Source organism: Pogona vitticeps, chromosome 3 (genome assembly GCF_051106095.1).
Source record: "Pogona vitticeps strain Pit_001003342236 chromosome 3, PviZW2.1, whole genome shotgun sequence".
NCBI classification, from domain to species: Eukaryota; Metazoa; Chordata; class Lepidosauria; order Squamata; family Agamidae; genus Pogona; species Pogona vitticeps.
This window is the reverse complement of record NC_135785.1, coordinates 242,138,666-242,154,580: the sequence shown is the minus strand read 5'-3', so window position 1 is coordinate 242,154,580 and position 15,915 is coordinate 242,138,666. Positions and strand designations below refer to the sequence as shown.

At 42.3% G+C, this 15,915-nt stretch overlaps 1 protein-coding gene across 1 annotated transcript; it reads right to left on the bottom strand.

The window, feature by feature from the left end:
• Nucleotides 1-1,376: 1,376 nt before the first annotated feature.
• On the bottom strand, nucleotides 1,377-11,755 carry LOC110088641 (uncharacterized). The gene is made up of 4 exons (XM_020811057.3): nucleotides 11,648-11,755; nucleotides 6,354-6,534; nucleotides 5,451-5,513; nucleotides 1,377-3,545 (listed from the first exon to the last, which is right to left on the bottom strand). Exons 2-4 carry the CDS (start codon nucleotides 6,517-6,519, stop codon nucleotides 2,746-2,748), a joined length of 1,029 nt encoding a protein of 342 aa, XP_020666716.1. The 5' UTR covers nucleotides 6,520-6,534; nucleotides 11,648-11,755; the 3' UTR covers nucleotides 1,377-2,745.
• Between the last annotated feature and the right edge of the window lie 4,160 nt (nucleotides 11,756-15,915).

The window sequence follows — 15,915 nt, the reverse complement described above, 5'->3', positions numbered from 1 at the left end:
TCGGAGAGAGAGGGAGTCTCTCCGGTGTGACAAGGGTTTTTGTGTTTGCTCGGATACACTGTGTATATATATTGTGTGTGTGTGCGCGCGCCTCTCTTTTTTGTCGCTGTTCTAGGCAATAAGAAATGTGTGTACGCGTGTGCCTGTGTAGGTAGGTGACGGTAATAAGTAGGGGTACAGAGCGACGTGTTAGGGCCGGCTGTAACAGAGGTTTGTGTGTGTGTGTGTGTCGTGGAAATGTGTGTGTTGGTGGGAATGAAAAGGTAGAAGGGAGCCTGAGGTATAAGTACCGCACTGGGGGCGGGGGGAGAGACTGGGACATCAATCGTTGTGCTGTGACTTCATTACCTGGAGCAAGGTGGCGATTTGAAATAGATCAGACAGGATTTCTAATTTCTTGGTGTCTGTAACAGTGTTATGTGTCGTCAAGTCACTTTCGACGTGCAGCAGCCCTAACAGAGTTTTGGGATCTGTGAGATTTTTACCACTTCCATCTCCTAGTGGATATCTATGCATGAGCAGAAATTCAAACCAAGATCTCACCAATTCTATTCCAACACTTTTATCAGTTACACACCACACTGGCTCCCCTCTAACCATACGTGTGTGTTAATGTCTTCAGGTCGATCCTGAGTTAGGATGACCCTAAGACGCAGAGTCCCTGAGCACCCCCCAAGAAGAAGGAAATGGGAAAGCAGTTTTGAGTACTGTACTGTATTCTGTATCTAAGCCTGTTGCACAACTTTATGCCAGGTGAGGCTGATGATGTCATCAGCCATGACCTTTTATCACTAATTAAAAGTTTCTGATTCCAGCTTTCAAAGTTCCCAAGAGATCCTTTTCATCATAGGGAAGCCTTTGGGGACCTCAGGATAAGGTTGAAGTCTTTAATGTCTGAAAAACCCTGCTGCCAGGGCCCTGAACCTCCTAGAGTCTGAAACTTAATTAGTGATGGAAGTCCACAGCTCATGACATCATTAGCCTTGTACAGCTCAAAGCTGTGCCACAGGATTCAACCAGTATTTATTTTGAAATGATTTGCTTTGCACCTGTTAAAACTGTTTTCATTTTTGTATCTGTTTCTTAACTTGTGCTTTTACCAATGTGAGTGAAACTACTTATCATTTTTTTTCAAATTCAGTCCTGACATATATTTTTCCATAATGGAGTTGTGAAACCTAGAGGGTATTTTCACCCCAATTTTTGGAAAGAGAAAAACTCACATTGTGACATGTGGCTTCTATCCTAAAAGTTGTTGTATGCTTGATTTCATTATCACTCAAGGCACAGGCCTTTGTACCTGAAAACAACTGTGGTAGCCCTGAGTAATCTTTAAAGGGATGTGTAGAAGGAAAGGATCCACAGAAAAGTAGATATAAGATATTGGTACACTTTTATTTGCTAGGAAAAGTTGAAGCAGCAGGAAGAGAGGAAAACAAAATATGAGGTGGATTGACTCCAGAAAGGAATCATAGCCTTGAGCTTGTAAGAGCTGAGCCTGTTAACAATAGGACATTTGGGAGATCACTCGTTCATAGGGTCACTATGTGTGTCAAAGGTGACTGATACAAAATCTGAGAGTAATAATTTGTCCTTGGAGTCACATAGTGGGTGAGATGGAGAACAACATCAGCCCAAGTTGCCAGGTCTTCATTTGAAATTAGGAAAATAAATTTTGCTAGATGCAAGGTCAAACCACAGGAACAGTCAGCTTGCATTTACAAGCGATGGCACTTTAATCCACCACTGATGCGATTCACTCAGAGATGTGCGCTTGTGAAATCAAACTACAGTGGTGCCTCATTTTACGATTGCCCCGCATTACGACGAATTTGCTTTATGACAATCTTTTTTGCGATCGCAAAACGATGGTCTAAATGGAATTTCGCTTTGCGATGATCGGTTCCCTGCTTCGGGAACCAATTATTCGCAAAACGATGTTTTTCTAACAGCTGATCGACGGTTTCAAAATGGCCACCGGGTAATTAAAATGGCTCCCCACTGTGTTTAGGGACGGATTCCTCGCTATACAGGCAGGGAAAATGGCCGCCGTATGGAGGATCGCTGGACGGTGAGTTTTTACCCCATTGGAACGCATTGAACGGGTTTCAGTGCGTTTCAATGGGGTTTTTTATTTCGCTTTACAATGTTTTCGCTTAACCGATTTTCCTGGAATGGATTATCGTCATTAAGCGAGGCACCACTGTAGCAAATAAAACCCATGTTTATGGTCCAGAGAGCAATAATAAAACAGAACGCACCAGTTTGCAAATTGCTGAACTAAGAAAAGCTCATACTAAGATAGAAATATTTTGCCGCTCAAGAGGGAAGCACTTCTAAATGCAGAGTTAAGAGTCTTGTATAGTTTGGCTCTTAGTCATAACCAGACACGGATACATAAGTGCATTTGTGCTTTAATCCAGGGTTCAAATTAAACAGAAAGACAACCACTTATTAATCCTAGAAGATAAAACCCCTATACACACCTTTGAAATTCTGAGTTTTATATAAGATATTACAAATAGAGATTTCATATAAATTGTGATGGACATTACCATAGATTTCAGATTTGTTCACAAAGCACACACTAGAAACAACACAAACAAAATACATTTTACCTTCAAGCTATATATGATTGTCAGGGAGTTGTAACTATGTCTTTTGTGAATTTTGTTTACATACCAAGCTTGATACAAAGATTAAGCAGTGGTCTATGCAACAGTCATCATATTTTAAAAATAAATCTCATGTTCTGAAGAGTGGTATAGGTGCTAGTGTCTCTGAGGTACTAAATATAAGGAAGCCAGTGAAGACTGTGTCATCATCTGGGTCTGCATATAACCCATTAGAAGTCTCCCCTCCATAGGTCTCCAGCCATATCTGATCACGTTCCTGAAGCTCCAGGATGGTTGCTCCTGAGGCCTGATCTTCAGCACCTTGATATTTGTCTGCAGTATGGAGCATCCTGTACCCATTTTTAACCAGAGCGACTCGGACATTTTTTGCAAACACAGTAATGTGGTAGGTGAAATAATAGACACCTGTTATCCGGCATGTGAACACTCCCGTGGTGGGATTGTAATGATTTAAGCCGTTATAGATCACTTTGTCAAACTTTATGGGAACATTTAATGGGGGAAACTTGGTGCTAAGACCTACACTGAAGGCACTTCTGGGAATGATAGGAACGCTGCCTAGGTTTCCCTTTTCCCCCCTGTCTCCCTTCCAGCCTATTTGTCCTTGATTTCCTTTACTGCCCTTCTGCCCTGGGTTTCCAATTTCTCCTTTTGGACCAACGGGGCCCATTGGTCCAATCGGACCCCTTATCCCTATTTCCCCTTGGGCTCCAGTATCACCTTTGATGCCTTTTGGGCCAACAGGGCCAATGTCCCCTTTTAAACCCTTTCTTCCTTGTAGTCCCAGCTCACCCTTTTGACCTTTTTCACCCAATGGTCCAGGTACTCCTTTAGGTCCAAATTTCCCAGGCCAGCCTCTCTCCCCCTTTTCTCCTTTGTTTCCTTTCTCTTCAACACTGCCATCAGCTCCTAAAAAGAAAGAGGAGGGGGGGATACAAAACCTTATGTTTAATTCCCTGATAATTCCATGATTTATTGAACACATAAAGCCAAGAGAAAAAAATAGGCAGTTAGCATTCCGCAGTCCACACACATGATGTCAGTAGCAGATGAGTAAGTTGGGGATAGTGCAGTTCATTTTAGAGTCCCATGAGAAGGGCAAAGATTTTTTCCAGAGCTTCTTGATGCTTGCAACTTGTCAGAGGGAGAAAAGACAAAAAAAGGGATGAAGGTTTCCAGGACAGACATGGAAAAGTACCAGGAGAGGGGTCATAGTTCAATGGTAGAGTATATGGTTGCCGTGCAGGAAGTCCCTAGAATTTCCAGACAGGGCTGGAAAAACTATCTAAAATCCTGGAGAGTTCCCTATTGGTATCAAAAGTACAGGCCTGAAGGAACCAAGGTGATGCAATATAAGGCAGCTTCCTACTTCTTAGCTGGTTGTACTCTGGTCATAATCTGTTTAGTGCATCTGGTGGGACATAGTGAACTCAACCTGTGTTCTTTGGACATGGATGCAAATCACATGCCCCTCCCAAGTCTAGGGTTTCATGTACAGTCGTGCCCCGCTTTACAATTGCCCCGCATTACGACGAATCCGCTTTACAACTATCTTTTTACAATCGCAAAACCATGGTCTAAATGGGGGAATTTTGCTTAGCGATGATCGGTTCCCTTCTTCTGGAACCGATTCTCGCTTTACGATGATCAAAACAGCTGATTGTCAGGTTTTCAAAATAGCTCCCCGCTGTGCTTAGGGACAGATTCTTTGCTATACAGGCACCGAAAATGGTCGCCGTATGGAGGATGTTCGCTGGACGGTGAGTTTTTACCCCATTGGAACGCATTGAACGGGTTTCGTTGTGTTTCAATGGGTTTTTTTAATTTCGCTTTATGATGTTTTCGCTTAACTGATTTTCCTGGAACTGATTATCGTCGTTAAGCAAGGCACCACTGTATACTGAAAGATACTGCACTTGGGAGGTTCTGTTTTGGCAGAAGCTCCACAGTGCTGCTGGAATACCAGAGACACAGCCAATGGAACCTTTTTTGGTGGCTTGTTTCAAGCTTTTGAACTCCTTTCTAAAGGAGGCTGGGCTGGTCCCCACTCTATTTTACTTTTGCCAGCATGCCAAGACATTCTTATGCAGATGCGGTTTTGGCAATTGACTGGGTGCTAAGGAAGGGGCTTTGACCTTTTAAATTGGTTTTTGTGTGTGTGTGTGAGAGAGAGATAGTCGACTTGAATTTTTTGTATCTAGTTTTAATCTTGCTATACAAACCAACTTCTGTCTCCATTTCGGGAGAAAGGTTGGATAGATACAAAATGAGTTAAAAATAAATAGGTGAGAAATAGTGGTGGAAAACTCCAAATTTATTTATTTATGTATGTATTTATTTACTTACTTATTTACTTATGTATTTAATTTATACCCCGCCCCTCTAGACCATGTCTACTCGGGGCGGCTAATGCACTGATGGAGCTGGGGTGGAGTCCTGACTGGCACAGAGGAGGAACACACTAATACCATATTCTAAGTAACGTACCAGCATTGGCCTTGGAAAAATTAACTTATTTATTTTATTTATTATTTTATTTATTTTATTTATATCCCGCCTATCTAGTCAATAGACCACTCTTCTCATATGTAACTCATTAGTTTGCTGTGAAGTGAATACTTCATTGTGTTGAATCATCAATTTTCAGTTTCTTAAAAATTGGTCTGATGGTATGCTTTATACTCTCTTATATCTATAAGTACCGTATCTTTATTAAGCATATGATATAGTACAACTCAGCACCCAATCATAGCACAGCCCTGCTCACTCATAAAAACCCCACATAGTTTCAGCAAAACCAGTTTTTGCTCTTACCTGGTTCTCCTTTATTTCCACTTATGCCATCTATGCCTGGTTTTCCTGGATGTCCTGGTTCACCTACCAGCAGCAAAAGACAATGTATCTTTAGTTCATCATTTAGAGAGCTGGGCTAAAACAGAAAAGGCTCTGTCCTTGTTCTCACCAATGCTGACAGGTGGGCCACAGAGCATGGCCCCTGATACTCAAAGAACTATGCTATGTATTCTTCACTGAGAAGTACTCATAGCACCATCTGTGGCTCCGTCTGGTGGCCTGTTACGGTAGTACATGTGAAAATACTGTAGTTTTTTCTGGATCTTTTTCTTTTAGTATTTTTAATATTTTCAGACCGTGGATAAATGAAACTGGATACTGATCCCACGGATGCAGAGGTCTTACTGTACATGTAGTGTAGATGTACTCTTGGATATTCTTATATGGATGCAAGTAGACCTTTCGATAGTCTGGTACCAAACTTAGAGGCTTTAAAGATTTATTTATACAGAGTCAAAATTCAGAATCTTGAGGAATTCTTAAAGTCACTAGGTATCGCTTAAAGTAAAATATAGCTGGATGTGCAATTGAAAGTATAGCTTTGTTAAGCTACCTCACAAATTAAAACGTAAAGAGTTAAGACTTAAATCATGAGGTAGCTTAATAAGACCATACCATGGAATGCACATCTAGCTATTTTTATTGATCTTGCAATGCTTCTGGTACATTATGATTTGGATCTCACAAATGAATTGGTAGAGTAGGAAATGTGGGTATCTGTCATTGCAAGGATGATCCCATCACAGAGGCAAGTGAATGAACTTTAGGTTCCATTTAATCCCTAAGGATTATTGATGACAGCATTATTTCCTTGTAATTTAAACAAGGAATGATGGTTTTATTACCCACTTTAAAATGTGATACCTGCATCTCCTTTTTCTCCCTTTGATCCATCACGTCCATCCCGTCCTGGTATGCCATTGTATCCAGGGTTCCCTGGTACTCCAGCAAACCTTTCAGCACAACTGTTTTCTCTTTGTATTTCATCTGTCTTGACAGCAGCAACCAGCAAAAGAAACCAGAGTTGCATCCTATCTGATATCAGCTGAAAGAATCAATATGTTAAAAAAAAAAAACAACCCTGGCAGTCTGCAAAATAAAGGCTCAGCTATCCTAAAATAAAGGTGTCATGCCGTGTCATTTTTATTTTCAAGTTTACTTGAGAATACAGGACAGTGCTTAGATAAAGAGGGACAAATTCATGCTCTTCATTTCAGAGAGTTATGGGGTGTAATGAGGGACATCCTGCAGTCTGAGCAGAAGAATATCTCCTATATTTCACCCTTGGATAATGGCCACCTATGTGATCTATGCCATCTTCTGCCAGCCGTGCTGCATCTCTGCATTCCAGAAAGGACAGACAAGACAATTTCTTTAGGCCGCGCTATGGTACAGAGACGGCACTGGTCGCACTGCTGGATGACCTGTTGAGGGAGGCCGATGGGGGCAATGTGTCCTTGTTGGTCCTCCTCGACATCTCAGCTGCCTTTGATACCGTCGACCACGGTATCCTCCTGGGGAGGCTCTCGGAGTTGGGAGTTGGTGGCCTGGCACTTGCCTGGCTCCGCTCCTTCCTGGAGGACCGCCCCCAGAGAGTGCAGATTGGGGAGAATGTCTCGGCCCTGTGGAGTCTCAATTGTGGGGTTCCACAGCGGTCGATCATCTCCCCAATGCTGTTTAACATCTTCATGAGGCCGCTGGGCGGGGTCATCAGAGGGTGTGGGGCATCGTGTCACCAGTATGCTGATGACACACAGCTCTACATCTCTTTTACTCCATCTTCAGTGGATGCCGTCCAGTCCCTCCAGCGCTGCCTGGACACCGTACTGGAATGGATGCAGTCAAATGGATTGAGGCTGAACCCGGACAAGACTGAGGTCTTGAGGGTGGGTGGCCCTCCCGTCAGTGGCATAGGTGACTCCCTTTCTTTTGGAGGGACGACCCTTGCCACAAAGAGTGAGGTCCGCAGCTTGGGGATACATCTGGACCCGGTGCTAACCATGGAAACCCAGGTGGCGTCCGTGGTCCGTTCTGCCTATTTTCATCTATGGCGGATTGCCCAGCTGCGGCCATATCTTGATCGGGGGGCCCTCACTACTCTAGTCCACGCGCTCGTAATCTCGAGACTAGACCATTGTAACGCAGTCTACGTGGGGCTGCCTTTGAGGCTCATGCGGAAACTCCAGATGGTCCAGAATGCAGCAGCCAGGCTTATTAGTGGATAGAGAAAACACCAACATATCTCCCCCACTTTGGTTTCGCTGCACTGGTTACCTATTCGTTTCCGCATTGACTTCAAAGTATTAATGATTACATATAAAGCCCTAAACGGTTTGGGACCTCAATATTTGGCAGATCGCCTCCTCCCACCCAGATCTACCCGAGTCACCCGACATAGCCAGCAGGGGCGGCTGAGGGGACTGACGCCGAGGGAGGCCCGGAAGGAGAAAACAAGAAACTGGTCCTTCTCGGCGGTTGCCCCTCGGCTGTGGAACACACTCCCCACTGAAATCCGGCTGGCACCCTCGCTGGGGGTTTTCAAAAGCCAATTAAAAACTTGGTTGTTTAAACAGGCCTACCCCCCAGTCAATTAAGTCATTTTCCTTTTCTCTTTCTCTATCTTTTTTTTTTTGTATACCACCATCTTGGAAACCTTTTATTTAGAACTAATTAGTATAAATGCATTTTATATGTTTTTTTAACTTGTTTTAACTGATGTAAGCCGCCCCAAGTAGACGTTGTCTAGAGGGGCGGGGTAAAAATCAAATAAATAAATAAATAAATAAATAAATAAATAAATAAATAAATAAATAAATAAATAAATAAATAAATAAACAAACCTCTCCCTAAGGGTCCTACAGAAATTTATAAACTGCTAGGTAAAAATCACAAACCCGTGTTCATCATAATGGGCATTTGTCCCAAAAGAATTCAGTCCAATATGACCCAGAGAAATATTTAGCATATTGTACAATTTACCCCTCCTTCTGAATATTCTTTAACTTTTTTGCCCCATGCAAGACAGATAAACTGAATAACCAAGAAAATATGACCTTTTCCTTTTGTTGAACAGGCATGTGCAAACAGATCTAAATGTGTTATATTTTTATCTATTGAATTTTATATTGAATATCCAAGGAACTCAACTGTAAAAACTGAATACAATGATTTAGGAATAGAACTATGAAAACATAATGAAGTAAATGAAAAATATATGTAACTAATATTAACAGTGTAATACTCCAATAAAAATTAATACGGTGCTTAAGAGTGAAATAATAAGACTGTGAATAAAGTGTTACAAATACTTAATAACAATAATAAGTATTAAAAGGGCATACTTTCTAATTAGCTCTCAATCAAGTTACATCTATGTAAATATTGTAACATACTATGTAATAGTGTGGCCAGGTCAAAACCTTCCTGTTCCAGAAGGTTTTTAATTGAAATAATATCAACTGTGGGTCCTGATGCCAATTTTTAGAGCACTGTATTTTTAATTGTATTATCTTTTATTGTATTCAAATTGTTGTAAGCTGCCCAGACACCTTTGGGTAGTGTGAGCAACATGTAAAATAAATAAATAAATAAATAAATAAATAAATAAATAAATAAATAAATAAATAAATAAAAGACTAGAGCATAGCAATTATAAAAATCACATGAGTATATAATTAAAAAATCTTACTTCTTCAAGAGAATTTTCCCCCTTCTAACTGTGCTTTCCTGGCATCTTTTGCTCCTTCCTCTGGCTATCTTTTCTGGCTGTTATTTATACCCTTAGTCCCATCTTAATCAGAAATTACCCTTTCTGCAGGGCCTGGAGATCCAAGGCCTGATGCACTGAGAAAAATTTTTAAATAGCAATTTCTATTGTCCCTGCACTTCCTGTTACTACAAGGGTTTATAACTCAAAATTTGGCAGGCTGCCACTGTGACACTAACATCATTGTTTTGACTAAAATTTTGCAAAGCCTGGAGAAATAAAGGCCTGTAAAATAAAGGCTGTGGAACTGCAAGGTACTGTAACATCAAGGTGCTGTAGTTACAGAGAGTGCAAGTTATAGAACCTGTAAATGCCACCTCCAGTCTTATTAACACATTGCAATTACCTTGTATGATACTAGAGAACTGTCAGATTGTTTTGCAGTGACGTAAGGAAATTATTATTCAGGCCTCATTTTTAAAAGCACTTTCATTTTTCAGGGATGCTTTTTCCACACACATCTCTTAATTATTTTAACTATACACACAAAAATTCACATCTTGACACCAGTCATTGATGTGGAAGTGGTTATTGTGAAGAAAAGAAAAATTTGAGAGGGAGACAGCTGAAATGGGTTAGATACATACATTTCAGTGTGCACCCAGAGGATTAAATAAAAAACAGGGCTGTTGATGCAAGGCTGAAAACTCTCTTGTGTAGCAACATTATGCAAACAGCATAACTGGCAGCACCAAACTGTCCCAAGGTAAGAAATCATCGCAGACATCCGTTGCACAGTGAGCCACGCAAACCATTATGATAGTGTCTGTGGTGATGTCCTAATTTAAGGCAGTTGGCCTCAAAAATATGTAATTTTGGTGTAAGTAGGCAAGAAGATTTGGGCTTGTATACTGAATCTTAATTAACTGGTTTTCTCAGTCTTGGCTATAGCTACTGGCAAAAGCTTTTCTTTCACGTTACTTTAGCCTTAACACAACTTCCTGAAATCTGTGTCATTTTCATTTAAATTTCAAAGGCAGCAGTCTTCTTCTTGTATCAGCTGACAAGCTGGTTGTTCTACCTTCCACCAGAATGCTTATGTAATAAATACTATCAATGTTCATTACCTGTGCCAATATTGCCATTATCACTTTGAAAGTTCATTAACAATGTTACTGAAGCAGCGACGTCTACATTGGCTGGGGCACGTCGTGAGAATGGCTGATGGTCGGATTCCAAAGGATCTCCTGCATGGAGAATTAGTGCAGGGAAAGTGCCCCAGAGGGAGACCACAGCTGCGATACAAGGACATCTGCAAGCGAGATCTGAAGGCCTTAGGAATAGACCTCAACAGATGGGAAAACCTGACATCTGAGCGTTCAGCCTGGAGACAGGCACTGCATCACGGCCTCTCCCAATTCGAAGAGACCCTTGCCCAGCAGGCCGAGGCAAAGAGGAAGTCACAAAAGCAGCAAAAGCAGGGAGCCAGACAGGGGACAGATTGGATTTGTCTTCATTGTGGAAGGGACTGTTACTCTCGAATTGGCCTTCTCAGCCACACTAGACGCTGTTCCAAGTTCTCCATACAGAGCACATTACCATAGTCTCTCGAGACTGAAGGATGCCTATCCAGAATGTAATTGTCACTCTGCTTCCCGTTTCATTTGGTCCCCACCTCACGACCATGTACACTATATAAAACTGGGGCCTAAATAATGGACTCATGCGTGGAATTTGATTGAAATCCATGAAAAGCTCACACAGAAAGTAATCTGTCAGTGTTAAAGGTGCCACGATACTTTTGTTTTGATTTTATTTTGTTGGGAACAAGCACCATTTGCTTCAGGCCCCTTCCTAGTAAAGGTGTTACAAATGCTGGTAGATTTTCTTGTCCTTGATGGTAAAGGGTGATCCTAAAAAAACTGCCGCATACAATGAGTATTTCACTTCTGCACAAAAATGAAAGCAACAGGTCTTTTTTTCCACCAGGAGCAGCATTAGTTAAAAGGGTGCGGGGGGGGGGGGGGACCGATGTTGTAATTTGTCAGAAACTGAAGGTATTTTATGCAAAATGTGCAACTTTTGTGCAAAAATACTTCTGTAGCTTTTTGTTTGCAGAAAAGCAACATGGGAAAAATGCCCCCCCAACTTTTCACTGAGTAGTAAGAAAACTTTTGACATTTTTTATTCTCACCAGCAAGAACAAGGGAAGTAAAATTTTACATCCTTTCATTCCAGTTGTTTCTTTAAATGGAAATCCATAGTTCAGTGAAAAATACATGGTTTTTTAGTACAGTTTTCTAGTGCCTCTTGTAAAACCTGTAGTTTGAAGCTCTGGGAAGCTTTTCTAGTTATTTTAGACAATACAAATTGTCCAAAAGACAGCTACAGGCTTGACCCCCTATAGAGTCATTCTTCAAATTAACACACATAATTTGCATTCATGTCTTACCTTTTCCACCACTGCTGGTCAGCATACTGTTTTTGAGCATTTTTTTACTTACAAACGAAGATTGTACAATATGTGAAAGCAAAACAAGGTGACTGTTCTAAGTTGGTTATTAAGTTCTAAATGCTGTTATTCAGTTGCTAGACATATTCAATGATTAATACAGAGGTTCATGGCAAGAGATTGATGAGGAAGGATTTCACCATTCAAATGTTAATCATCCCTGTACAATTTTTATGTTTTCCACCATGATTCCCAAAGTCCAAAGTCAGTAGCTGCACCATCATGTGGCTGTCCACTCTCTATTAGCCCCAAGTTATTCCATGTTAGCTGTATGGACTAATTCGCATGGAATGACTGCCTCTGTGTAGTGGGAGAAGGAAAATAAATTTCTGTGCCTCTTTGGGACACACAGTAAGAAGTTCCATGGCACTGCAACATGGAAGGGGCTCTCCTAAGTAGATGACATCAGAAGAATGTTGGGCAGCATAGTAAGAACATTAGAACTGCTTGAAGGCAACTGAAGGGACAGTACAGTGGTGCCCCACATAGTGACGATAATCCGTGCCAAAAAAAATTGTCACTATCCGGATTCGTTGCTATGCGGGGGGGGGAAACCCATAGGAATGCATTAAAACACGTTTAATGCGTTCCTATGGGGAAAACACACCGCTATGCGGAAATCCTCCATCCAGCTGCCATTTTCACTGCCCGGTAAACGAGGAAAGGGCGCGAAAACACTGCGGGCGGCCATTTTTCCGGCGGCCATTTTGGAACCGCCAATCAGCTGTTTTAAAAACATCATTATGCGATAATCAGTAAGCGAAATGCTTACTGATCATCGCAAAGCGATGTTTACCCATTGAAAACATCGTTATATGATCGCTTTTGCGATTGCAAAAACCTCATCGCTATGCGGATTCATCATTAAACGGTGCGCTGGTTAAGCGAGGCACCACTGTATTCAAATAGCAGTAGGCAAAATGCCTGTGGAGGCCAGCGGAGAGCATGGGGTCCCTGCCATGCAAACCTTTAGAGATCACACTGGTCAGAAAGGCAGCAAGGTACTCCTTGCTTCTGCAGCAGGAATAGAGCATCAACTGTAGTTCCAGTTCCACTTTGTGATTGGACCGTACAGTTACCCAATCTATTCATTGACATTTCTTATTTTTCATTTCCAGTTATTTTCGCTGAAAGGCCCATAGCAAGTTTATCCACCAGTGTTTTCCAGTTCTGCTAGACTAGAACTCTAACCATACCCAGTCAGCATCTCCGTTGGTAGTGCAAACTGGAGAATGGGAGTTGTACTCCAAAATAGTTGGGTGGTGTTTGTGAGGTCGGCAGAGATGCCTCTGGTGGGCTGTCTAGCCGCAGCCCAAGGCCCCAGGATCATGCTGTGCCTGCGTTACTGGGGGAGATTGCAAAGTAGACCTTGGTTGCAGAATATTGCAACTCAGCCTGAAGTTTTTCCACATGAAATAATGGATGAGGCCCAAGTGTTGGCATGCGTCCTGCAGGAAGATACAACGCAAACAGAGACCCTTCCCACCAAAACTCCAGGGACTGCAACTGGCCCTGCCTCAACTGAGTGCCCTCTAAAGGAGGGGGCAAGGGGACCAAGGCAGTTGAGGTCTGGGAGATATAAAAGTGACACTGGAGGAGATGACAAGAAAGTGTATTTAGAAGGAATTAGAGGTGGCACTGCACCAGATAGTGGAGGGGGAAGGAACTTGGGGAGACACATAAGAGAAGTTGGGGAAGTTGTTACAGAATGAGGAGGTCAATGGAGAACAACCAGAGTCCCTTGGGAAATGGGATTGTTATAAAGGAAGTTTCCTGGACCAGGAGCTGGTTGAACGGAGGGTCTTTAAAGACAAGGGACCCAAACATCAATACCTTCCTCATCCTCATTATTGGGGTGAGAAATGCCAAAGGCCCAGTCTTCAAACATCTTGCCGAGCTGGTGAACGTGACCCAACAGCAACCAAGCTGCAGCACTGGAGGCATCAATGCCATAAAGCTGATTTGCATGGCCTCCGGGAGAAATAATAGCTGGAGGGTTCCCAGTGCATACCAGCAGGGCCACAGATACACATCTCTTGCCCTCAATACGGAGAGATAGTGCCTTCCTTCTACAGGGCCTCAAGTTTCACAGGTATCTGGCATCTACCATTAAAGAGAACTGTTCCTTTATTTCTTTCAGAGATTTGGCCTGTGACTGAAAAGTTCACGAAAAATCTAACATCTTTCTAAAATTCACACTGAAAAAAAGTAAGTAGGAGGTCAAAGCAAGAGATTTATACCACCAGAATCTGTGGGACAACATATTCTCACCTTCCAGGAAACTAAGGAATTAATGAATAAATAATTTGTCTAATAATTTTTCAGAGCATAGAAAAGATTGAGTAGAATATATAGGCTTCTTGTAGTTGTTTTAACCATTACAGTTACTTAGAAATGAAATTGCAGATTACTGTACTAGGACAATACTTTTTACCTACTCAACTCAAAGGTAATTAAATAGCATGCAGGCTTCTGAGTTTTCCAGAACTTTGTCAGGAAAGGTGGGTTTAAAAAGGGAAAGCAAATGGGAACGAGAGTTCAGAGGGCCGATAGTGAATCCATATCTTTAACATGCAAGGCAAAAGGAAAACCGTAGACATTCAGCATAGACTATAGCAGGTGCTGTAATGTTTTGTGTTGCATGAAGCAAGACTGGGTTGAACAGCTAATAGATAGATAATAGAATATAAAATTCATTTGTTACTGAGAATTACAGTAGGACCATGGTATCCGCAGGGGGTTGGTTCCAAAGCACACACACACCATGGGTGCAGGAAAGCGCCAATATAAAACCTATATATAGCATAGTCTCTGGTTCCCTATGCAGTCAACCCTCGACTTACGAACTTAATCAGTTCCGGAAGGAAGTTTGTAAGTCGAAGAGTTTGTAACTCGAATTAGCATTTCCCATAGGAATGCATTGAAAACCCATTAATCTGTTCTGGCTGTTTTTGGTTCTTAGGTCGAGGGGCGGTTTGGAAGTCGAAGCATTAGTTCCCATAAGAACTAATGCAAAGCTGGTAAATCTGTTCCTACCACTAGGAGCAGATTTTTTTTCTTTTTTAACCTAAGATGGCGTAGGTTAAAAAAAAAGGCAGGAAACCACGGAGGGAAGGAATGAACACTGTTTAAAAAGAAGACTTTTTTAATCAAGCACCTTTTACACCAAAACGGGCACCTTTTCAACCAAGCACCTTTTAAATCAAAACAAGCAGCCTTTAAAGCAACCAAGCAAGTTTTTACCCAAGCAGGTTTTATAACGCAAACCGAGCTCCCTTTTACCCAAGCACCATTTAACCCAAACAAAGCACCTTTTAAACTAAATTTTACATTTAAAAATGACAATGCCAGGCAGTCCCAGGTCTCTCTTCCCACTCTCTAACTGATTGGACGAGTGAGAAAGCAGACAAGAAGCCTCTTCGCTAACTGAAAGTTCAAATTTCCCGCTTTCCCTGCCTTCCCTGCACTTTTTTCCCATTTGTAACTTGAATCCAAGTTCGCAAATCAGGTCCATATTTTCCTATCAGAGCAGTTCGTTAAGTCGAAATGCTCGTACGTAGGGCCGTTGGTAAGTCGAGGGTTGACTGTAGTGGCCAGTTCTGGTGATACACCTTGGAATAGGGTTGCCAGACGTCCGGCAAAAGGAGGACATGTCCTACTTTTCAGGATCATGTCCTCCGTCCGGCAAGCAAGACTGAAAAACTTTAAAATGTCCGGCTTTTGTATCTCCACCCCACCCCTCCCTCTCCCCCACCCCCTGCAGCCCAACCGCTCCCTGTTACTTCCTTGGTTGAGGCACTTGTAAATCCTCTCGTTCTTTCATAGATCGGAGATAAGCTGGCTTGATTGTTTAGGGCTGCAGCCCTGGGTAATCAATCCCTGGCTTGTGGATGGCTGCTTCTGCCTGGAGTTGAATAAGGCAGGAAGGTGCGAGAGAGATGGATGGAAACCTGGACAGGAGTGAAGTGAGTGCACTTGCTTGCCTGCTGGAGGGGAGGCTGTTCTGGGGTTTGGGGTGGTGGTGGTTCAAAGCCAGGGAAATAGGGGTCGGGCTAAAGCCGGGGAACAGGAGGCACTTTTATCTCCCCCTTCTGCCCTGACCCCCCCAACCCTGGGGCATGTGCAGAGTGGGTTTCCAGGTCCAGGAGCATATGCAGAGTTATCCCCTATGTTTGTGGGAGCTGGAACATACACACACACACAAGCGG

Coding starts and splice junctions, on each gene's coding strand:
- LOC110088641 (XM_020811057.3), bottom strand. CDS start 6,519: ATGCAACTCTGGTTTCTTTTGCTGGTTGCTGCTGTCAAGACAGATGAA. Junction 5,514..6,353: donor GGGAGAAAAAGGAGATGCAG/GTATCACATTTT, acceptor TGCTGCTGGTAG/GTGAACCAGGACATCCAGGA. Junction 3,546..5,450: donor TGGAAATAAAGGAGAACCAG/GTAAGAGCAAAA, acceptor CTTTCTTTTTAG/GAGCTGATGGCAGTGTTGAA.